Source organism: Paroedura picta, chromosome 1 (assembly GCF_049243985.1).
Source record: "Paroedura picta isolate Pp20150507F chromosome 1, Ppicta_v3.0, whole genome shotgun sequence".
NCBI lineage: Eukaryota > Metazoa > Chordata > Lepidosauria > Squamata > Gekkonidae > Paroedura > Paroedura picta.
Window position 1 is genome coordinate 162324116 of NC_135369.1, and position 23607 is coordinate 162347722.

General features: G+C 46.6%; 1 protein-coding gene across 6 annotated transcripts in view; it reads left to right on the plus strand.

Moving 5' to 3' along the window:
* Positions 1 to 4236: 4236 nt before the first annotated feature.
* The window catches only part of GRHL1 (grainyhead like transcription factor 1), an 80502-nt gene continuing 61131 nt past the window's right edge, over positions 4237 to 23607 (plus strand). For 2 of the 6 annotated variants that reach the window (XR_013226623.1, XM_077310541.1), the window contains exon 1: positions 11958 to 12592. Coding sequence is in view for 5 of the 6 variants with exons in the window: in XM_077310541.1 (XP_077166656.1) it covers positions 12513 to 12592 (80 nt within the window). In the remaining variant the exon portion in view is untranslated. Of the gene's footprint in view, positions 4433 to 5604; positions 6445 to 11957; positions 12593 to 23607 lie in introns of those variants that run through there. The other 4 variants (XM_077310556.1, XM_077310547.1, XM_077310533.1 and 1 more) reach the window with 4 other exon arrangements.

A 23607-nucleotide genomic window follows, 5' to 3' on the forward strand; every position in this document is an offset into this window, starting at 1 on the left:
TGTCCCCCCTCCCTCTTCAATTGACAGGCAACTGCTCTCAGCATTCTGCCTGTTTGGAGCATCCTCAGCACCTTGCAGGATTTTCGCTGGAGATCCTTTTGGTTGATTTACAAGGTGATATTTTTCTGCATACTTGTCATGGTGGTAGGAACTCCTACCTAGTCTGTGAGCACCCTGCGCTTGCTGTTTCTGCTGTCCTAACAAAGGCCTGTCAGTTGATTCCTCAACAGGTGCCAGGCATTATGGGAGTGTGTGTTAATTTGCAAATCTCAATCTGCTTTCCGGAACCTCCACTCCCCTCTCAACCATTTTCTTGTTCTTCTGTTAATGGCATTCTTGGAGCGTAGTCAGTCCTCAGGAGGCTGTTTTATCTTTGGTTGATTAACAAAGTCATCCCCCCTCCCCCCCCCCCCCGCCCTGCATCCAGATGGGGCAGTCCCCAGCACAGGTAGATGTGCTTTTTGTAGGTAGCCAGGAATGGGCATTTATGTCATCCCTGCAGGAGCCAGCCAAGTTACTAGTGATGTGAATTCGGTAAGAATAAGCCTTCGTTCACTGAGTAGCATGTTTAGTACATCATGTTTTATCCTTCTTAATTTATGTGTGTATTGTGCTTCAGGCGGGGGGTGGGGTGTCTGCCGTTCTAGTTCTTATAGAAGGTTAATCATTCTGGAAGCTGGCCCTTCTTTCGACTCAGGGCCCAGACGTCATTTATCGGAGTCAGAACAGACTTGAAATAGGCCTCCCCCTCTCATTCCAGCATATATTAAGAATGTCAATAGACTGTAGCCTTTATGGGCCATATTGTTTTTATATCCACTTGTTTCTTTCATGTGTGTATCACATGTCAACGGGCCCCCAAAGTAGCTTACAGAGTCTCATGGTGACAGCCTTGTATTCTGCTTTGGTATTCTGCTTAAGAACTTAAGAGCGGCATGTGACATCAGGCAGGGTGGCCCATCCAGTCCAACACTGTGGCCCTAACTCAGGTGCCTTCAAGAGGTCTACCAGCGAGGCCAGAACTCTAGAAGTCCTACCTCATGGTTGGCCCCAAGTACCAAGAATACAGAGCATCACTGCCTCAGAGCCAGTTTGGTGTATGTGGGGAGAGGAATGGGAAGGCGACTGTAAGCCGCTTTGAACCTCCTCCAGGTAGGGAAAAGCGGCATATAAGAGCCAACTCTTCTTCTAAAGCATAAAGCATATATCTTGACAAAGCATTCCCCTATCCCACCCTACCTGGAGCCCTGGATATGCTTTGGCCCCTCCCCATTTAGAGCGGGCTTTCTCAATCAGGATTTTGTGATACCTTGGGGTTTCCTGACCGACCTGGAAGGGTTTCCCAAATGGGTGGGAGTTACTTAATATTTAATATATTTTTTTAATGTGTCATATTGGTGATATGACCGTCTATGGTGATGTTGACCTGCTCTCCCCCTCCCCCATGGCCATTGACTGGCTCGGAAGGGGAGGGGCCCAGGTGGTGTGTGCACATCTATGCGTCCCAACCATATTCTTTATGATCACACCACTTTGGGAGTTTCTCCAAGACTGATTTAGATAACCAGATCCCAAGACAAACCAACAGACAATATTTTACCCTCCAGTTGTTGTTGTTAGGTGCGAAGTCGTGTCCGACCCATCGCGACCCCATAGACAATGATCCTCCAGGCCTTCCTGTCCTCTACCATTCCCCGGAGTCCATTTAAGTTTGCACCAACTGCTTCAGTGACTCCATCCAGCCACCTCATTCTCTGTCGTCCCCTTCTTCTTTTGCCCTCGATCGCTCCCAGCATTAGGCTCTTCTCCAGGGAGTCCTTCCTTCTCATGAGGTGGCCAAAGTATTTGAGTTTCATCTTCAGGATCTGGCCTTCTTGGAGAGCCAGTTTGGTGTAGTGGTTAGGAGTGCGGACTTGTAATCTGGCATCCCAGGTTCAATTCTGCGCTCCCCCACATGCAACCAGCTGGGTGACCTTGGGCTCGCCACGGCACTGATAAAACTGTTCTGACCGGGCAGTGATATCAGTGCTCTCTCAGCCTCACCCACCCCACAGGGTGTCTGTTGTGGGGGGAGGAATGGGAAGGCGACTGTAAGCCGCTTTGAGCCTCCTTCGGGTAGGGAAAAGCGGCATATAAGAACCAACTCTTCTTCTTCTTCTTCTTCTAAGGAGCAATCAGGGCTGATCTCCTCTAGGACTGACCGGTTTGTTTGCCTTGCAGTCCAAGGGACTCGCAAGAGTCTTCTCCAGCACCAGAGTTCAAAAGCCTCAATTCTTTGATGCTCGGCCTTCCTTATGGTCCAACTTTCACAGCCATACATTGCAACTGGGAATGACTAAACGCATTTTTGTTGGCAGGGTGATGTCTCTGCTTTTTAGGATGCTGTCTAGATTTGCCATAGCTTTCCTCCCCAGGAGCAAGCATCTTTTAATTTCTTTGCTGCAGTCCCCATCTGCATTGATCTTGGAGCCCAGGAAAATAAAATCTGTCACTACCTCCATTTCTTCTCCATCTATTTGCCAGGAATTGAGAGGGCCGGATGCCATGATCTTCGTTTTCTTGATGTTGAGTTTCAAGCCAATTTTTGCACTCTCCTCTTTCACCCGCATCAACAGGCTCTTTAGTTCCTCTTCTCTTTCTGCCATTAGAGTGGTATCATCTGCATATCTGAGGTTGTTGATATTTCTCCCTGCAGTCTTGATCCCAATTTGTGACTCCTCTAATCCCGCCTTTCTCATGATGTGCTCCGCATACAAATTAAATAGGCAAGGCAACAGTATACAGCCTTGCCGAACTCCTTTCTCAATTTTGAACCAATCAGTGATTCCATGCCCAGTTCTCACTGTTGCTTCTTGACCTGCATATAAGTTTCTCAAGAGACAAATAAGATGTTCTGGTATTCCCATCCCTTTAAGAACTTGCCACAATTTGTTGTGCTCCACACAATCAAAGGCTTTAGCATAGTCAATGAAGCAGAAGTAGATGTTCTTCTGGAATTCCCCAGCTTTCTCCATGATCCAGCGTATGTTGGCAATATGTATGTTGGCAGTATGATGGATCTTACTTCTGAGTAGATATATGCATAGGCTGAGGCATTGTCATCTTGTGTATTCAGGATCAGAGCCACACACATTCTCCGCACATTTGAGGTGGCTATCAGAACAGGCAATGGTGTGTATGCTACCTTGAATTAGTCGGATATGGTAGGAAAATATGCCATAATTAGCTAAATGTAGCTGGTCATACTACAGCGCATGAAGCCTGATCTATCACTGGTAGGCAACATCACGAAGCTCCAGCTCACCTAGTTTGGCCACTCCATGCGATCCAACTCAATGGAGAAAGCAATTATGCAAGGATTGGTCAGTGGAAAAAGGGAACCAGGCTGACACGATCAAAATGGACACCAGCCAGAACATTGTACAGCTGAGGGAGGCAGTGCGGGGTCGTGGATCGTGGCAATGCCTGTGCTATGGGATTGCCAAGAGTCAAGACCGAAAGGTTGACAATAACCACCACCGTGTCATGTCTGACTAGATACAAAAGATGCTTTTTATTGTCTTAAACTAAAATAGGAGTCCACGTGTCCAGCTTCATTCTGTCCTCACAACAACCCTGTAGAGTAGGTTAGGCTAAGAAACAGACTGCCCAAAGAATGATTCGAACCCGGATCGTGGTGTGAACTGCATAAGAGTAATCACCACAGGACAGGCTTTCCCAACCAGAGCCGGTCTGTGCGAATCCAATAGGCCCTTCGAGACCAACAAGGTTTCCCGCGACGCCTCTGCCTAAGAAAGCTCTGACTCTCCGAAGCTCCCTCGGCCGTTCTACCGTAGACCGCCCTGACTCTGCAATCCACCCGAGCTAGAATTGCAATAACGGGCACGAAGGGCCAGCCAGACATCGGGTCCTTCTCCCGCCGTCCTCTCGAGGAAGCCGTCGAGCCGCTGTTCGGATCTTCCTCCAGCGAGCAGCCTCGAAGCGGCCGCAATTTCGGACTCCCCCCCGCGAGGCCAGCCTCGTCCGGGCGCCGCGGCGCCGCGACAGCGAACGCAGCAACCCCCAAGCCGCCGTTTGGAACTTTGCAACCCCGCCTGGCCCCGCCCCCTCCCTCGATCCCCACCAATCCGGCGGGCCGCCAGGGCGTCGCTCCGCCGGGGAGCCGTCCCGCCCACCGCCAGCCTGCCGGCGAGAGCCAATCGGAAGGCGGGCGCCGTTCCCATTCCACCTGCGCCTCCCGGGAGCTGGTCGAGCGAGCGAGAAAAGCTGACAAAACCCGTTTGTGCGGCGGGCTGCGCGCTCTCTCGCGTCCTCCTCGCTCGGCGTCGCGCTCCCCTCCCCAGCTGCCCGCGCCGCGGCCAAGTCCCGTCCCAACCAGCCCGGCCAGTTCTGCCACCCACTGATTGCCAGACATGACACAAGAATACGACAAGTAAGTGATCGAGCTGGGCAGACTGGAAAGGGGAGACCGAGGGAGGGAAGGAAGGAGGGGGGGCCGGAGTCCGGGCAGGTCCGACCGGTGTTTCTGCCCCTGACCCCACACCCGCCCGCCCGCCGCTGCCCGTGGGACGGCATCTCCGGCCGCGCGTCTTGCAGCTGCTCCCGCTACCCTCGATGGGGATCCGGGACTGAGCCGGGGGGGGGGGTTGCCTTCCCAGCGGGGGAGATTGACGGGCACGGCAGGTGTAGGGGGGCAGGTGAAGGGGGGCTGGATCCCCCTCTCCCCCCCCCCGGGAGCACAGCGCCTAGTGCTGCCACGCGAGCCGTCGGCGGAAGACATTTCGGGGCTCCTTTTCGAAAGGCAGCGGCCGGTTGTCCGAGCGGACGGGCGAGCGGCTCCGCTTGTCTGCCACGCTGGTGCCTCCGTGCTCGGGAGAGACCGGCGGGCTCCCTTGCCTGGGCCGCCGGCGGGCGTGGGCACCTGCCGTCCTGGGGCTTGCTTGTCCACCTGTTCGCGGCAGCGGGCGGCGCTCCCCTCTGCCCGGATACGGAGCGTGCGTGTTGGCGGCTCTTTCTCCGCAGAGAGGCTTCGATGGGCGCGATAAGGAGGCGCTTTCAGGCGCCGGGATCGGCCCCAGGAAAACCAGCGCTGTCTCCGGGGTGGGGGGTGGGGGGTGGGGGGTGGGGGGGAGACACGGCTCGACAGGTTCACAGGGAAGAAACCCCCGGGAGTTGCTCGGCTTCGGACTCCCCCGGAGAGCGCTCCGGTGGCGCCTTCGAGTGAGATGCTTGGCCTCCCTGCTGGACGGGCCCTTTCAGGGGCCGCCAGACCCGCCTGGATTTCGTGCGAGCCCGGGGCCACTTTGAACACCGACCCAGCGTCCGTCAAGGGCTCCGCGCTGCCGCGTTCCCGGATGAAATCCTAGACCTGGGAGAAAACTCTCCGAGGGGCCGCTGGGCGCAGACTTGGCTCTGCGGCTTCAGCGTTCAGACCAGGGCTAGTCAAACTGCGGCCCTCCAGATGTCCATGGACTACAATTCCCATGAGCCCCTGCCAGCATTTGCTGGCAGGGGCTCATGTGAGTTGTAGTCCATGGACATCTGGAGGGCCGCAGTTTGAGTAGCCCTTGTGGGGAGACGCACCTGACTTTCTGTGGGGGCTGTGGGAGAGTGCCCCCCCCCCGTCGCTTCACTGGGGAGCGTGTGGGACTGAGTGGAGGGGAAGTTTCTTTCCTGACGCCCCGGGAAGAAGCGAAGCAGGGGTCTGATTCTCCCGCCGTCTGGTAAAACAGGACTTCCGACGTTTCAGTTTGGTTCCGTCTTGTGGCGTGTTCCTGGCTGGCCTCCCCCAGGTTAGCCTCTGTCCTGCTTTGGCTGGTAAACCGCAGGGCCGCCTTGGGGGCTTCTGGCCTCCCCCACAGCCAGCTTGTCCCTTCTGAGGGGGCGGCCCTCTTTGCCTCCCAAGCCACATTGGGACTAGGAAACCCGACACCTCAGCGGAGGCCTCGGTCACCCCCATCTCTCCCTTCCCCTCTTTCAACAGGGAGCCGTGGAGTCTTTGCCGCCTGCTGGGAGGTGCTCCAAGGCCCCACCTTCCCACAGGAGAGCCCAGACCCCCCACCTGGCCTGGGGCTCCTGCCTTGATTGTACCTTCCAGATGCGGGCGCCTAATGAAGGGCTGGGTGTGCTTCTCTCCACCTCCTTGGGAGACGCAAGGACACAGCCTGGGCGAGGAGAGTCATTTTAACTGGGGCATCATTACTTGAGTCACACCTGAAACCCTCTTGATTTTTTTTTTTAAGTTATGTGTGTGTGCGGGTTTGATGGCTTTGAGTGCTGTCGCTCTAGTTTTAATAAGGTGTTGCCGAGCACTTGAGAGCAGTCAAACCCCGATGTGCAGATTTATTCTCTGGGCTTCACAAGGCACTTTCTTCATGTGCTTTTGGAGAAAGAACTGATGGATTATTACGACTCTCATTCACCCGGCAAAGTGGACTTCTCCAGGTAATCCGGGTTTGGTGGGGTGTCGTGGTTAAGCCAGTGTGGTGTAGTAGTTAAGAGCGGCGGACTCTGGAGAACCAGATTTGATGCTCCACTCCTCCACATGCAGCCAGCTGGGTGATCTTGGGCGAGTCACAGTTCTCCCAGAGCTGTGCTTACAGAACAGTTCTCTTAGAGCTCTCTCAGCCCCAACTACCTCACAGGGTGTCTGTTGGGGGGAAAGAAAGGGAAAGGCGTTTGTAAGATGCTTTGGGACTCCTTCAGGTAGTGAAATAAACAACAATTCTAAAAGTATAGCGGGTAATTTGTTTCTGGTGTTTCCTAGTGTATCATAGCCAGTTTCCTACCTTTGAGCACTTTGGTTGCTGCCTGTGGAGCCTAGCAGTGGCTTTTGTCTTTTGTGTTGAGTAAATTTGCAGCCGCTTGGATGAGTCTTCGCTTTTGTTTCGAGCGTGCTTGTGGTGCGTTGACTTTTGCCCAGGTTTCCAGAAACTTGCTTGTTGTTCCTGTTCGTGTTGAGGAAGCCATCTGTGTTTTAAGATGAACCATTCCTGGTTGCTCTGCTTCTTCTGGGAATATGTCATTGCTGTGTTTGGAATACTGTCATCATCTTTGTCTTGGGAGCCCTAGCTTCTAATTTGCTGCTCCGTTTAGCTTAATGCCATGGAAAGGACTGTAGGGCAGAGACACTGAGCAGCCAGCCGCTTGAATATGTATGGGCTTTGGCATCAAGTCCTCTTCCTGCTTGGCAGGTCAGATTTTGTCTAGCTGCCAGAGCGATTTGCAAACAGGAGGGGGGAAAGCATCCTTCATAAGAAGGCATTCAGCTGCACTCAGGGGTGCAAGAGTCTCTGTATTAACGTATATTTTGCTAGAAACATTGGGAAATGGTGGTTGTGAATATTACTTAAAAATGCATCCATGTTAATGATGGGGTAAAACTGGCCCACAAGAACAGTAGATCAGTCTTGGGGCTGAAATGTGTTTTTTCATCAAGGGGTTTTCTATACAATATTCTGTAACTTATGGCTAAAGTTAATCTGCCTTTAACAAAATCCAGGTTCTTTGCAATAATTGTTTTGGTAAAATGCAGTGGGGTGTGGCTACGGTTGTTGGTTATCCTATTAGCCTCTTGCTCAGAAGTAAAGACCTACTGAAATCTAGTACTGGGCTTGGATCGGGAGATAATAAAGATATCTGAAGACATACTTGAATGAAAGAATCACTGTTGTTAGTGGAACATTCTATCTGCTGGATTAATTATTTAGATATTTATATTCTCCTTATCTCTCCAGTAGGGATTCCAAAGCGGCTTAGAGCATTGTTCTCACCTCTGTATTATCCTCAGACAACCACCCCATGAAGCAGGTTGAGCTGAGAAACTAATTGAAGTATTTGTGAAAGGAGTGGGGATTTAAACCTGAGTCCCCCTACTGACACTCTAGCCCAGGGGTAGTCAAACTGCGGCCCTCCAGATTTCCATGGACTACAATTCCCATTCGCTGGCATGGGCTCATGGGAATTGTAGTCCATGGACATCTGGAGGGCCAAATAGTCTAGCCACTATACCTCTGTGATATGAAGGATGAGAGTGCTAGAGACTAATTGTAAATTACAGAACCTCTTAGAATCATAGAATCATAGAGTTGGAAGGGGCCATACAGGCCATCTAGTCCAACCCCCTGCTCAACGCAGGATCAGCCCAAACATCCTAAAGCATCCAAGAAAAGTGTGTATCCAACCTTGCTTGAAGACTGCCAGTGAGGGGGAGCTCACCACCTCCTTAGGCAGCCTATTCCACTGCTGAACTATTAGGCAGCCTATTCCACTGCTGAACTCTTCTTGTGTCATTGCTGGTATGGCAAAACTGCTAGGGTATTCCTAAGCATGTATACTTAGAAGTGAAATGAGTTCAGTAGCTTCTTAGGAAGTATGCCAAGGGCTGCAGCCTAACAGAGATATACTTTCTAACCCCGTTGACTTCAGTTGTGTTTAGGATTGTACTGCAAGTATACCAGTCGTGTTCTTTTGTGTACCTTTTCTGCTGCCTGCCCCATTTTAAAATCTTCCAATGTAGGAGAAGTATCTTCGGATGGAAAGGACTATATTATTGCATTTGTTTTCAGAGTATGGCCTGTCCGGTTTTAGAAGAGTGATATAAGAAGGTACTGGAACAAAATTTGAGTCCAGTGGCACCTTTAAGACCAACCAAGTTTTATTCAAGGTGTGAATGCTCATGTGTACGCACACTTCCTCAGGCAATGAAATAGGAACCATCAGAGTACAGATACACCGAGAGGGTGAATTAGTAAACAGCACTGTGAAGATATCCAGCAACTCTTCGTGATGCTGTTTACTAATTTACTGCTAATTTACTCTCACCTTATATCTGTACTCTGGTAATCCCTATACCATTGTTGCTGTTGATAATTGCTGTTTTCATATATGGAGATGCCCTTAATATCCAATACTTTAAAGACATGGGCTAGTTGATAATGTTTTTATCTTCTCTTCGAATACAGGAGGCCATCATGTCATAATGTAAAGTTATAAACAGAATAAATTATTGTGAGCCCTTTTGAGCCCTGGAAGTGCCACTCTAAGCAGAATTACATCCCTCTAAATCCATTAAAGTCAGTTGACTTTGAAGGGTGTAACTCTGTAGGGTGGCCTGTAAATGAGAAAACATGATGAAACACGATGGGTTGGATCCAGCCACCTTTTCACTTGGTCTTGCACTCCCTGATCTGCCATTGAAAAAGGCCCCATGATCTCTTGCTTAGTGGTCAAGAGCTCCTTCTCATTTCACTAGTGGGAAAGTTTGTTGGCTCTGCAAAACTATACTGGTTAAGCAAGGAGCAGTCCTAAGCAGGTCTACTTGGAAGTAAATATTATTTTATTCAGTGGTACTTACTCCCGGGAAACTGATCTTAGGAGGGCTGCCATAGGTTTCTTGATGGAGAAGATTGAGGGGCTTTTTGCACGCCTTCAAAATAGCACAATGGTTGCCAATTGAAAACGCTACTGATTTGCCGTTTTGCACAACGTCGTCGACAATCTGCCACACACCTGAAACCAATCTGCAAAAAGCGCTTCCTTGTAGCGCTTTCAGGGAAATCCCCAAAAGTGGATTCACCCTCCGGAAAGCGATACAGTCCTGCAACCAATCTGCAACACTAGCGAAAAAGACCTGTGCGTTAACATTGTTGCGGTTTCTACAAAGTCCCTCCCCCTGGCTCTCTTCTCTGATCTTCCGGCGAAGCGATCGCCATTTTTTTTTCTCCGAGCGAGCGGGGATAAACGCACCAGCGAGCCTCTTTCTGTTTAGAGGCTTCCCTGGCTTCAGTCCCTCCCCTTTAGTCACTAAGCACAAACCACAGAAAAGCACGTTTGCTGAAATAAAGTCCCTTTATTTTTTACACATTCATTCAGCCGAAAATCGGGCCCGTGAGAGAGGGGGGGGGTTTCACTCGGAGGAAGCGTGGCAACGATCAAACGACAGCTCAAACACACCAGGCAGCTGGATGGGTCTCTCCGTTGCAACGAATCTACCCAGATTCGTTGCTATGGGTCTGTTTTTTTTTTTTTTTTTAACCTTTCTTAAAGGGAAAGGGGCTGTTTGGGAGCATGCTAACGGCTGCCCATTGGCTGCTTGACGGCCAGGGGCGGGACGAGCTTGGCAATAGCGCTTCCTTTCTAGCGATTTCTGCCGAGACCGGAAGCCTGTGGGAAACGCTACAAAACGCAACTGGATTCCACTACAAAGGCAGGTATGCATAATGACGAATTCCACTACTTTAAATGGCGATTTTTCATTCAGTGACCAATTTGCAACAAAGATCCCGGTGCGTAAAGCCCCTGACAGACCTTAAACTAGTTAGCAGGATAGGTCAGGTGGGTCGCCATGTTGATATGAAGCAGCAGAACAATTTTGAGTCCAGTGACATCTTTAAGGCCAATGAAGTTTTAGTCAGGGTATACCTTTGCATATAACCGGGTGATAATCCCATGGGTCATCTAGTCCAATCCCCTGCACTATGCAGAACACTCACAACCCTATTGCTCATCCACTGTAACCTGCCACCCCCTTGAGCCTTCACAGAATCAGCCTCTCTGTCAGATGGCTGTCCAGCCTCTTTTTAAAAATCTCCAAAGATGGAAAAGCCATCACCTCCTGAGGAAGCCTATTCCACTGAGAAATCACTATATCAAGAACTTCTTCCTAATGTTTAGACAGAATTTCTTTTGAATTAATTTCATCCCATTGGTTCTGGTCCATCCTTCTGGGGCAAGAAGGAACAACTCTGCTCCATCCTCTATATGGCATCCTTTTAAATACTTAAAGATGGTTATCAAATCCCCTCTCAGTCGTCTCCTCTCCAGGCTAAACAGACCAAGCTCCCCCAACCTTTCCTCATACGTCTTGGTCTCCAAACCCCTCACCATCTTTGTTGCCTTCCTCTGGACACGCTCCAGTTTGTTCCTTATGCATCTTGATTCTAGCTAGCACTTCCTGACAATTAACCCCCCCCCAACCCTCTCTCTACCTATCTGTAATGGTTGAGGATATTCAGTTTCACTGTATCTGATAATGTGTGCATTCATACAAAAGCCTATACTTTGAATAAAACTTCGTTGATCTTAAAAGATGCCACTGAACTCAAGCGTTGTTCTATTTCTTAGCGAGGTGAGCGTTGATCGATTCTACTGTGAACAAAATTTAAAGCAAAAGACCAACAGTCTTGCAACATGACACTACCTTGGCATTATGACCAGAGTATCCCTGCAAAGCACAGAATACTTACTGCTGTAATGTTTTCCTATCCTTTAAAAAAAAATTATTCAAGCAGAAAAACAAACCAGTAGTTATGAAGTAATTAAATACACAATAGAAGACTTATTTCCAGATCTTGCTAAATGCCATTTAGTATTGTATGCACAGTTCACTGTGCCAATAGACCCTTCAGAAGTTCAATCTTGACATAAGACGGCTGTCAAATATACACATTTTGCAGCCTTTTTAGAAAATATGGCCTTGTTTTCTTAACAGAACCTGCAGTTCTGTTGAGGGATTAAGTTACTGCCAAACCTCATGCTTTGATAGCTTGAAAGATAATTCTTTCTACACTCCTTTTTAAACCAAGATAGGTTACCTGTAAGGCATTTGTGCATTTTATTTGGGTGTTGCTATGAGAAAGGACAAGAACGTGCATTTGGAATTTGCCAGCTCTTTATCTTGAGAGCTGAATGATGGTGGCTTTTTGTTTTGTGCTTTCCATATGATCTGATCTTTATAGCCCTCTGTTTTTCCTTATGGTCACTTGTTGCTAGGAGCTACTTATCCCCTCTTTATAGACAACAGATTTCTGGAGGGGCTATGGTTTAGTGCAGGGGTGGGCAGATTGTGGCCCTCCAGCTGTTCATGGACTACAATTCCCATGAGCCCCTGAGGGGCTCATGGACATTGTAGTCCACAAACAGCTGGAGGGCCACAATTTGCCCACCCTTAGTGGTAAAGCATCTTCTTGACAGGCAGAAGGTACCAAGTTCAAACCCGGCATCTCCAGAATAAAGGATCAAGTAGCAGTGATGTTAAATTATTATCCTGGAGCCACTGCCAGTCTGAGCACCAAGGACCCCCCCAGAGTGTTCTGCCCCAAAGCTCCCTCTGGTTGCCTTGTTTGAGCATTGAGCATGATCTTCAGTGAGCCTTTCTCAACGTTGATGAGTCATAGAATCATAGAGTTGGAAGGCACCTCCTTGGTCATCTAGTCCAACTACCTGAACTTTGCAGGACACTCACAACCCTCTTGCTCATCCACTGTAACCTTCCCCCCCTTGAACCTTCACAGAATCAGCCTCTCCATCAGATAGCTATCCAGCCTCTATTTAAACATTTCCGAAGATGGAGAACCCACCACCTCCCGAGGAAGCCTGTTCCACTGAGAAACCGCTCTAACTGTCAGGAACTTCTTCCGGATGTTTAGATGGAATTTCTTTTGCATTAATTTCATCCCATTGGTTCTGGTCCGTCCCTCTGGGGCAAGAGAGAACAACTCTATGGGTCCATAATGTTTGCATGCATGAAGCCAAACCTGATTTTGCTGCTGTCTAATCTACTGGGCCTCACCTATTCATCATACATTTTATGGTAAGCTACAAGACTACAGTTTTGCTCAGGTGCATTCAGAGGAGTTTCAAGTTGCTTTAGTGATGTAGTTACTTTAAACCTGAGAGCCACTTTTACATTATTAAACTGCCTAATTTTAACTTAAACTTAATTTTAACTGGTTTTAATATATATATATGTGTGTGTGTATGCATATGTTCCATGTAAATTTATAATGTTTTATAATTTTATAATAATTTATAATAAATTATATAATTTATAATGTTCCATGTAAATTTATGCAGTGTTCTATGTAAACCGCCCAGAGTTACAAAGAATGGGTGGTATAAAAATCCAAGTAAATAAATAAATATGTATATGTATATATATGTGTGTGTGCGTGTGTGTGTATGTACACCACCCTGGACTGGCTCACTAGGAGGGTGATATAAAAATCTAAATCAATTAATCAAGTGAAATGGCCCAGTGTAGGTAAAAGACTATATATTATTGTGTAAGAAATTGTGATTCACATCAAAATCACAAGATGTCATAGTCCCATTGTATACGGCACTGGTCAGACCACACCTGGAGTACTGTGTGCAGTTCTGGAGGCCTCACTTCAAGAAGGATGTAGATAAAATTGAAAGTGTACAGAGGAGAGCGACGAGGATGATCTGGGGCCAAGGGACCAAGCCCTATGAAGATAGGTTGAGGGACTTGGGAATGTTCAGCTTGGAGAAAAGGAGGTTGAGAGGGGACATGATAGCCCTCTTTAAGTATTTGAAGGGTTGTCACTTGGAGGAGGGCAGGATGCTGTTCCCATTGGCTGCAGAGGAGAGGACACGCAGTAATGGGTTTAAACTTCAAGTACAACGATATAGGCTAGATATCAGGAAAAAAAATTCATAGTCAAGTAATTCAGCAGTGGGATAGGCTGCCTAAGGAGGTGGTGAGCTCCCCTCACTGGCAGTCTTCAAGCAAAGGTTGGATACACACTTTTCTTGGATGCTTTAGGATGCTTAGGGCTGATCCTGCGTTGAGCAGGGGGTTGGACTAGATGGCCTATATAGCCCCTTCCAACTCTGTGATTCAGTGTAGTCTATGCTGGGCATGTTTGAGCAAGTATTCTGCACGTACAATACATATATTTTCAAATATATAAACAGTGCCACAGGGCCTGCAAAAGGGAGCTCCTCCGCCAGGCATTTGGTTGAGGTCGACCAAACCATCGCTTCCAGTTGGCCCTCAAGCTCCCCCCCCTCTATGGCCAACATTAATCGGTTGCCCACAGGGTCCAGTAAGAGTTGAGCTGAGGCTCTTACAATTTCTATTTTATGTATCATTGTTATTATCATGTTAAATTATCTTTAACCACTCCTGGCGGAGCGGGAGAAATAAAACAGTAAGGGCCCCGAGGGCAGGCCCTGTCCGGGATGAGGAAGGGTGCCGATAGGCCCCTTCCCCTTGACTGACCAGCAGAGGGCCCAATCGGGATTGAGCCCTCTGCTTGTCAGTCCAGCCCCAAACTGCTAATCACATCAAAATCACAAGATGATTGGCTGTTTTCCCAGAATATAACCTGCCCCACCCCCACCAGAACTTACCTTCACTCCACGGCGGCCATTACTCTGCTGGCCATGGAGAGCGAAGGTATGCTCGCTGGTCCCTGCTCTCTACCCGACAACGGCTCCCCAGACCCCGGGGAGCCGCCCAGCGCCTTCCCTGGCGCCTGGTAAGCGTTTAAAAGATTGGGGGGGGGAGGAAAAAAGCTCCCCAAGCCCCGGGGAAGGCGATCTGCGGCTCCGCAAGCTTCCCCGGGCCTGGGGAGCTTTTTTGAAGATCGGGGGCGGGGGAGGAAAGAAGCTCCCCAGGCCCCTAGCGCCCGCTGAATTTTTGTTTCAGCGGGCTTTACTACTAGTTATTGTTATAATATTACTGCTGTTATTGTTACCTGTTACCATGTGTTAATTGTATGGTCCCTGTTTTCTGTAAACCGCCTTGAGCCCTCGGGGAGGGTGGTATATAAATATAATAAATAAATAAATAAGTACAGTTTATGTTCTGTGCCAGGCTATGGTGCTGGGCCAGACATATGAACCTGAATTATATTGCTGAAGCTAGAAAGATCTGGATGGGAGAGCTCTTGGAAGTCCCTCTGTAGACCACTTCCAATTCCGTTGCGGACAAAAGTCTAGATGTAAATGTAGTGATATAAACAAAGTACTTTGTCTGCTGTTGACTTTTACATTACTGCTCTCGGATGAATTTGTTGAACTTAGTTGATCAGGAAGGCTGCTTTAGGTTGTTTTGGCCGAGCTAAACTGAAATACAGGTGAGCATAGGTTGACTGGCGTGGTGATTTGGGTTCCGATCCCTAGCCTTGTGCAAGGGAAATCTCTTGGCCTAATCTACTAACTGGGTAGCAGTTGGGATGTGAATGAAATGTGCTTGAGAAACAAGGATGATATTGTCAGTGAGCAGGTACCTCGAGATAATCTATGTTTGGAGGTCTAATTACCTAAAAGGGTGTTTTTGAGTTGGGTTTTATTGTGCAACAACCACATGAGAAAAGAGCGTAGTGAATTAACTTCATTCACACAGACCTGCATGGACAGTGGCTTTTCTTGTGTGCTTCTAAAGAAAGGTTTCCTGAGAATGGAGCATGAGGTCTAGTGTAATAAAGTTTGACTTTGAGAACGGAGCGTGCAACATTACGCGCACGGAGGGAATCAATTTTTTGTCGAGCTTCAGATGAAGGTTGGCAGATTGCACTTTGTGAGTTTTGCTAATCTGTTTAAATTCTGAGGCTGTAGGGGATAGAGTAGTTGTTTGTCCACTCTGTGTAGCAAGGGCATAGCAGGCAAGGAGGGTTAGTATTAGTTCTGCAGTCTTTCCATATAGAAAGTCTGTGAGCCAGGCTGGAAGAGGGAAATTTGAGTGGATGCAGCGAACAGTTTTGTCACAGTTTTCCCACCTGTTGGCACCTGATATATGGCAGTCTTCCTTGATGCTTGCTAGAGTCACATACAGACGACCAAGCTGTCCCAAAACAAAGCTTGAGTCTAATGGCACCTTTAAGACCAACTAAGTTTCATTCAAGGTGTGAGACCCACTTGAACCAAGCTGTCCCTGAAATAGTGTGGTTATCAATTAGGATGTATCTCATTAATCACATTAGATCTTCATTCACTGGGCAATTTATGTGGTTTTCTTCTCAGTAACACTGGGAAAGGGACTAAGTTAGATTCAGAATGACTGTCCTGAGGTCATCCAGTGAGTTTCATGGCTAAATGGGGATTTGGCCTACCCACTGCTAGACTGACACACTGTTAAACCATGCAGAAAATCTTAAATTTCCATGAGTGGATTGATGGAGAAACCCAGAGCCTTAGTTGAGGCCTTCTACAATTTCCAGAACATTGCACGGCTGAGGGAGGCGGTGGGGGTTGGGGGATCATGGCAACAGCTGAGCCATGGGATCGCCAAGAGTTGGACATGACTGAATGGCTGACAACAGTTTTCAGATCAACGAAATAACTGCCTTGAAACAATGGCGTTACCACTCCCCTTGGGTAAAGTTTCTTCCCATTACATTTTGCTGGAGAAGTAGGGTTGTCAGCTACAGGTTGGGAACTTCTTGGTTGCCTCACGATCAACTATAGCAGCGAGAGACCTGCAGTTGCCAACTGGGGATGGGTGACCTTATCTGTCAGTGCCTTCTCCTGATGGACTGCCACATCCATGCCTGAATTGTGCAGGTTAGGTAGCATAACTCCGAAGATATATCTACGTGTACCATACACCTCCCAGTGAGCACCCTCTTTACATTTGAAATGTTTCTTTATGACTTTGCACTTGTGTAGCTCACTCCATTATATCGCCACACTGGTAAGAGTTATCCCTTCAGAATATCTCCTCACTATAGTGGCCAATCTCTAGGTTGGTTCTTGAGATCTCCAGACTACAAAGACCAGTGCTGCTTTGGAGGGTGGACTCTCTAGCATTCTACCGTGACGAGGTTCCTCACCTCCCTAAAATCTGCCTTCTCCGGGCTCCGCCTCCATAATCCCTAGGTATGTCCCCACCCAGAGCTTGAACCCTACTATCAGATGAAGATTTCCCATGCATGTCTTTCCCCCAGCAGTCTCTTGACTCCTGGAAAGACAGTTCTTGAAGTTGGGGGACCCATGTAGAGCAATAGCCACATGGATTGGGGAACTACAGTGAAAAATGGTAAAATTATCCTTGGCCCCTTCTTGAGCAAATGCAAGTCTACGGATTGAAGAAGGACAATAGATACCACGACCATGACAATAGATACCTGCTTCATGCTGCAGTTCCCTGAATCCATGGAGCTCGTAGTCCACAGAGATCTTGGGATCTCAGGGATTATCTTTCTGGGATAAGGTTGGGAAAATCTATTTGCCATTGTTGCCTTCTGACAGATTGCTGTATCCATGCCTGGACTTCCCAGGAAAGCTGCTAAAGATTCTGCTTTTCCAGAAACATATTGTGCACCATGTACCTCAATTGGAGCTGTTAGGAATGACAGGAAAATCTGTGCTACTTCTATTGCTTAACTACTGGTTGCAAGTATATATTTCAGAGTTCAGAATGACTTTGGTCTAATGGCTGCATGTTAACTTTTTTTTTAGGACAGTGACTTTTTAAAGATTATGAGTCACTTAAGACAGGGCGGGATAGAAATCTAAGAAACGAATAAATAAATACATTTTTGGAATGCTGTGACAAAATCAGGTCAGTGAAGGAGTCATAGCTATTTAGGTCTCCAGAGTTTTTAGAATACATATTTAATACATGAAACATTAAAACGTCAAAAGCAATATATTCAAGTCAAGTTCATTTATATGGTCACAAACCAGAATGCAAAGATGAAGCGTGATAATTTTTTTAAGTTTAAAAATTTCAATATAAGTAGTTAAAAGGACATGTAATTATAAATGGAAGTATTTTGTATCCTTCTGGTGGACGTGGATTAAAGGTAAAGGTAAAGGTATCCCCTGTGCAAGCACAGAGTCATGTCTGACCTTTGGGGTGACGCCCTCCAGCGTTTTCATGGCAGACTCAATACAGGGTGGTTTGCCAGTGCCTTCCCCAGTCATTACTGTTTACCCCCCAGCAAGCTGGGCACTCATTTTACCAACCTCGGAAGGATGGAAGGCTGTCAACCCTGAGCCGGCTGCTGGGATCGAACTCCCAACCTCATAGGCAAACAGCTTTAGACAGCATGTCGCTGCCTTACCACTCTGCGCCACAAGAGTCTCTTGTGGACATGGATTGTGTGGGTGCAAATTTTGCTTTCTGGGATAAAATTTGAAGCTTTTCATCCATGAGCAATTCTTTGGCCCAATCCACCTGTTTGGTATGGCTTTCTATCTAAGAGAGGATGGATAAGCTTGCTACAGGCTGCGGAATACAAAGGGTAATGAAAAAATAGCAATATATTTTATATTTAGATTACCCTTGTTGGTCTTTAAGCTTCCACTGGTCTCGCTTTGTTCTGTTGCTTCAGACCAACATGGCTACCCACCTGAATATCATTTTTGTTTGAATTATGCTTTCTGTCTTTTTTCTAAAGTATGTTAACTGAACTGTGTATTTAGAAGAACGCTGAGTTCTGTAGCTGTTCTCATTAAGTAATTTTTTATGTTTCTGGTAGATTTAGGTAAGTGTGAATAAGTTTGCAGCTCTTTGAATGACTTTATTTCCATCATTCCTTTTTACCCATTTTTTGGATGAACTTTTATACCAATTTTATATATAACATTTTATACAAAGTGTTGTTAAAGTAACTATCACGTAAAGCCAGTTCCAGCACACACTCAGAACAACAGCAGTCTAAAAAGAATGCCATCTCTAAACTTCCCATGAACCAAGTTTTCTCGTTGCCTTTCTGAAGGACAGAAAGAAGGGAAGAGAGGAGTAGGCAACAAAATTTGGGTGGCCCATGGAGCCCAGCACGTCAAGGGGTTCCATCCAGAGATTTGGGGGTAGAGCCTGAGGGGCGGAGGATTTGGGGATGGGCTTGGGGTATAATACCATTCCAAAGTGGCCATTTCCCCTAGGTGAATGGATCTCCTCAAGATATGTTGTCATAGTGGGAGATCTACAGGTTTTCAGATCAACGAAATAACTGCCCCAGACAACCCCAGTTTCAGGAGGGAGAACCTTCCACAAAAGGCCCCCATGTCTTTTGGATACCAGCATTTCTTCATCCCAGGTAAACAAAACCCAAGGACCTCATATTAGGGGTGTTCTTCAAGGTATCCTAGTCCCAAGCAGAGTTAAGGAGCATTATTTGTTTGTTTGTTTGTTTGTTTGTTTGTTTGTTTGTTTGTTTGTTTGTTTGTTTGTTTGTTTATTTATTTGGATTTCTGTATTGCCCATTCTTTATGGCTCTGGGCGGTTTACATGGAACATTGCATAAATGTACATGGAACATTATAACAATCTATAACATTATACAATTTTCAATAGAACATTGCAACAATCTATTGTTAACAATTACAACACAACATGAATAACAACACTGAGGAGATCAAATTGTTCAGTTATGGAAGGGCGTCTGGGGGAGGACCAGCAGACGTTCCAAGTCAGTCGGCCTCAAGCGAATGCCTGGTGGAGGAGCTCCCTTTTGCAGGCCCTGCGGAACTGTGGGAGTTCAGGCAGGGCTCTGATTTCCTGAGTGAGCTCATTCCACCAGATGTAAGATGGCCAGACGTCCTGCCTTTGGTAGGGCAGTCCCACATTTGGCGGGCATTTGCCCCACGTGCCGCAGCATTTTTCAGATGTCCCACGGAGTTCTCCAATTTTCTTATTTGTTTCTTTGCCGTGCGCTACGCGGCATCCCAGCATGCAGGCCGGGCTCAGAAGGACCCCAGGCAGGCACCCAGGCTCTGGGGCGGGGCTTGTGCAGCGCCACCATTCCCACCAGGGCCCGCTGCTCTGCTGCCGCCTGGCTCATGGATTCATCTGCTGGGCTCTTCCCGGGCTGCCGCCGCTACCGTCCTTTTTGACTTGAGGCCATGGGAAGGGGGAGGGCCCATCTTTCGCTGCGCTGCGCTGCCACTCTTCTGAGGCCAGTCGGGGAAGGAGGGAGGACCCGTCTGCCGCCTCCTCCACGCTGCACTGCTCTGCCGCCCTTCTGAGGCCAGTTGGGGAGGGGGGGCTGCTGTCGCCATGGTGGCGGCGACATGTCCCGCCTTAAGGCTCCAGATTTCTGGTCACTTTAACCAGGTGGGGGCCAGGATTGATAAGCCTCAGGCCCTTGTTGAGGCCCAACATGCTTTTCTAGAGCCAGGGATCCGCAGCCAGTTGGAAGTGGCGGAGTGTAAGACTCTTTTGGGGGTATAGGCAGGAAGGCGGTCTCTCAAATGCACTGTGTGTTCAAAGTTTCATGTGGTAACTTTGAATGTGGTCCAGAAGGAAATATACAATGTTTTCAGTCTTTACACCCATGCAGTATAATCCAACATGTGATGTTACTTGTGCGACTATATTTTGGACCAGTGGAATGTTCCAGGCCATCCAGTGTGGAGCTGTACAAAATATCTTATTGTAGTCTGATCTTGAAGTTACCAGGCTCTGGATGGCAGCAGTGAAATCCTTTTGTAGGATAGAGCTCAACAGATGAATCAGCCAAAGCTGAGGAGGGGGGAGACAGCCTCTACTTCGATGTGCTGGAGCAGGGCCAGATTTAAGGATAATCTGAGTGTATCTGATCCCTATGAGGGTGTGTCTCTATCTGTCACAGGCAAAACGCCTACTTCCTGGTTGATGGCTGGGAGCCTGCTAAAAATCCCCATGTCAGGGCTTCAGTTCTTTTCCTTATCCAGTCCATCGCTGATTTGGGTCACTTGTCTCCAGATATCCGTTGGTTCACCTGAGTGTCTTGAAGAGGAGAAACAGAGCTAGGTGTTGTCCGTGTGGTGAGGACGCCTTAGTCCATATCTCTGAATAACTGCACCCATAGATTCACACGGGCCCGCAGGAGACAAAATGTTGGCCAGAGGAGGCTGTTTACTGTGGAATGAATGCATGCAGTTTTATTCAGTCTTGGAATAGTTCTTTATGTTTTTCCCATGTGTTATTAGAGAAGTTCAACAACAGGATTTGGGCTTTGTTTAGAACCTGTTTCGTAGCTGGAATTCTTGTTGCATTTGGACTTGGAATAGAAATGAATCACTTGTTTGTGACTGGCCCCAATGGTCCCCAGAAAGGCTTACTGCTTAATGAGCAGTAAAGCAAAAGTGCTGACACACGAGATGTTCTGTAGGCAGCCACAATCTCCGTCAAATGTATAAAGTGAACTGGGAGAGCCAAACTACTGGCATCTAAGATTGACTCATATTATGGTCCTCTGTGGACAATTAGACAGTCAAAAATGGTCAAGGTTCCAGTTGTGTGGAAAGGCTCATGACCATTAATGAATTCCACTGAAGGTCTGAGGATTCATTTTGCTATCTCCAATCCTACTTCCCCGTCTCCCTAAAATGGATCAGTTCTGTTACCTCATCAGAAAAGGGCTACTGTGTTAAGTGTATCTGACCACATGAGGAACAACATTTTTTTCTGTACGTGTTTCATGTTTGATATTATCTTGTGGTTGTACGTTACTTACTCTGATAATTTTAAGTAAAAATCAAATTCTGTCTGAAATACCATTTAATTATTGTGTACACTAGAAGAAAACTGACATAAAGATAGCTTTTTTGGCATTGATTGACGTATAGGGTTTGCTAGGACAACAGAGCTCTTAAAATTAGCTTTTGGCTTAAACCCAACCCATCATTTATGAATGCTCAGAGGTGGCCCTCTTGTTGAATGGAGCTGATCTCCAATCAATTCTAGGCCAATGAAAGCTTATTAATCTATCCTTTTTTATGTTGTTTTTTAAGCTTGTTTTTCTATGCGTGAAGCTGTTGGGCAAAAGGCCACTCAAATGTATGCACTGCTGACAGATCTTCTGGCATAAGGGCAGTTGTGGCATGCTGTTTTCTGGCCACCAAGGAAGACGCAAAAAGGTTTAATACTCTCAAGGCATTTAAAAACTAAGGTTTTTAAATGCCTTGCTTTATTTTTGGTCTTCTGCCTTTCCAATGTGTCTTGCTCTACAATTATAAACTCATTTTAGGTATTCCCTGTAAATATCTACAGTTCAGATACTTTATTATATTTGATTTGGGGGCATAGGTAAACATAGCTGGGGAAGTCAGGGGTAATGTTGGGGGAGGAGGTTGACACTTTGGGTTTTGGGCAAAATGTGATTTTATTTATTTTTGAACTTTTTGCCTGTCCTTCCCCTTTACAAAAATATATCAATATTTGCCTGGTTCGGAGTATTTTGCCCCAAAATCAGAGCATCCCCCCCCCCAGATTATCCAATTATGTCAATATCATTTCTGGGACACATCAGCATGTTATATAACATTCTTCCAGATTTGGGGGAGTTAGGGGGGAGTTTGGGGAGCATGAGGTGCATCTAGAAAGTGGAGGACTCCTACTCAGACCAGTAGACCTAGCAATGTTAGCAATAGTTTAGGGCAGATATTGGGTTCAATGGACCAGTAGAAGTCTGATACAAACCAAGTTCCCTTTCTATATGTTTCCGGGCAGGACTTCATATGCTTCAAGCACTTGTAACTTTGAAGTGGAACACCAAGAAGAACATCATGATAGAAAATTAAAATTGAGCTCAACTTGTGCTTGGTATGAGTGTTCGTTTATATATACCAGCAAGTCAAAATTGTGAGGTTTACTAATGTTTGGACATTTCTAAATATTAAAGAGATATTAAAAACCAGTACTGGTTTTTAATATTAAATTATGAAATCATTAAATAATATTAAATTATGAAATCATTAAATAATATTAAATTATGAAATCATTAAATAATATTAAATTATGAAATCATTAAATTATGAAAACCTGGATTTAGTTAAGGTGCCATGCTGGCAACCTAATCGGACTGCCAGCATCTCTGCTATGGTATCTTAGATGGATGACATTTCCACTAGATTGGAAATTGCTGCTTCTTTCCTAAACTGAGACCAGAATGTACATTCCAGTCATTACATGCCAGCCAATGAATTCAGAAGGATCAATACGTTGTTTGCGAAACTTTTAATTTTTTCCCTTTCCATCCTTCCTTTTAAAAAGTGATATGGGTCAAAACAGAATAACCCAACTTCTGTTATCAGAACAAATTTACAAAAAGCCTTGCCATTCAAAAAGTAACATTAGAATCAAAATCTGAAGTAAGCCAGATAATCTTAAAGTCAACAGTCACACAAACAGAAAGAGATGAAAAAGGGGTAAGAAGAATTTATTCCTAGCTTCTGCTATCAGAGAGCAAAGACAATATGAGCTATAGACTCGATCCTACTTGTGGAACACGGGCAGAATCTATCTGAAGAAGCTGTCAGTGAGTAAATAGCTCTCATTTAAAACTGTGGAAAGTAAGGAGTCCATCCATGCCATGGCTTTGGAACCTTGGATTTAGGCAAATATGGTGGTCCAGATGCAATGGAGAAACAGAAGATAATTCTGTTTCTCCATTGCATTTGGACCACCATATGTAAGCTGTAGTCCATATAAATATGTAAGCTGTAGTCCAGTGCTGTAATAGGGTCCTTTTTCATTTATACACCTTATTTATTTATTCATTTATACACATTATTGTGTCTTCTGGCAAATTTAATGTGGGTAACTTCAAGTCCATTAATTTACCCCATGGTGACACAAATGAGTCATTACAAATAACTGGATGTTCATTGTGTTCAGGACAGAGAGTCTTAATGCAATATTTTAAGGCTGTGGTCCACACCATTGCCTCCAAAGAAATTTGACTTAACTCTGCCAGAGACATTTAGAGACACCTAGAGTTGTTCATAAGATGTGCAGTAGCAGCTTATCAAATGTGTCCGTTTTAGCCTTGATCCCTTCAATCTGGATGGGCACACTGTATAGCTCCAGTCTTCACTACAGAAGCCCCAATGGCTGCCGGAACATGTCGTCCTCCTTCTGTAAAAAAA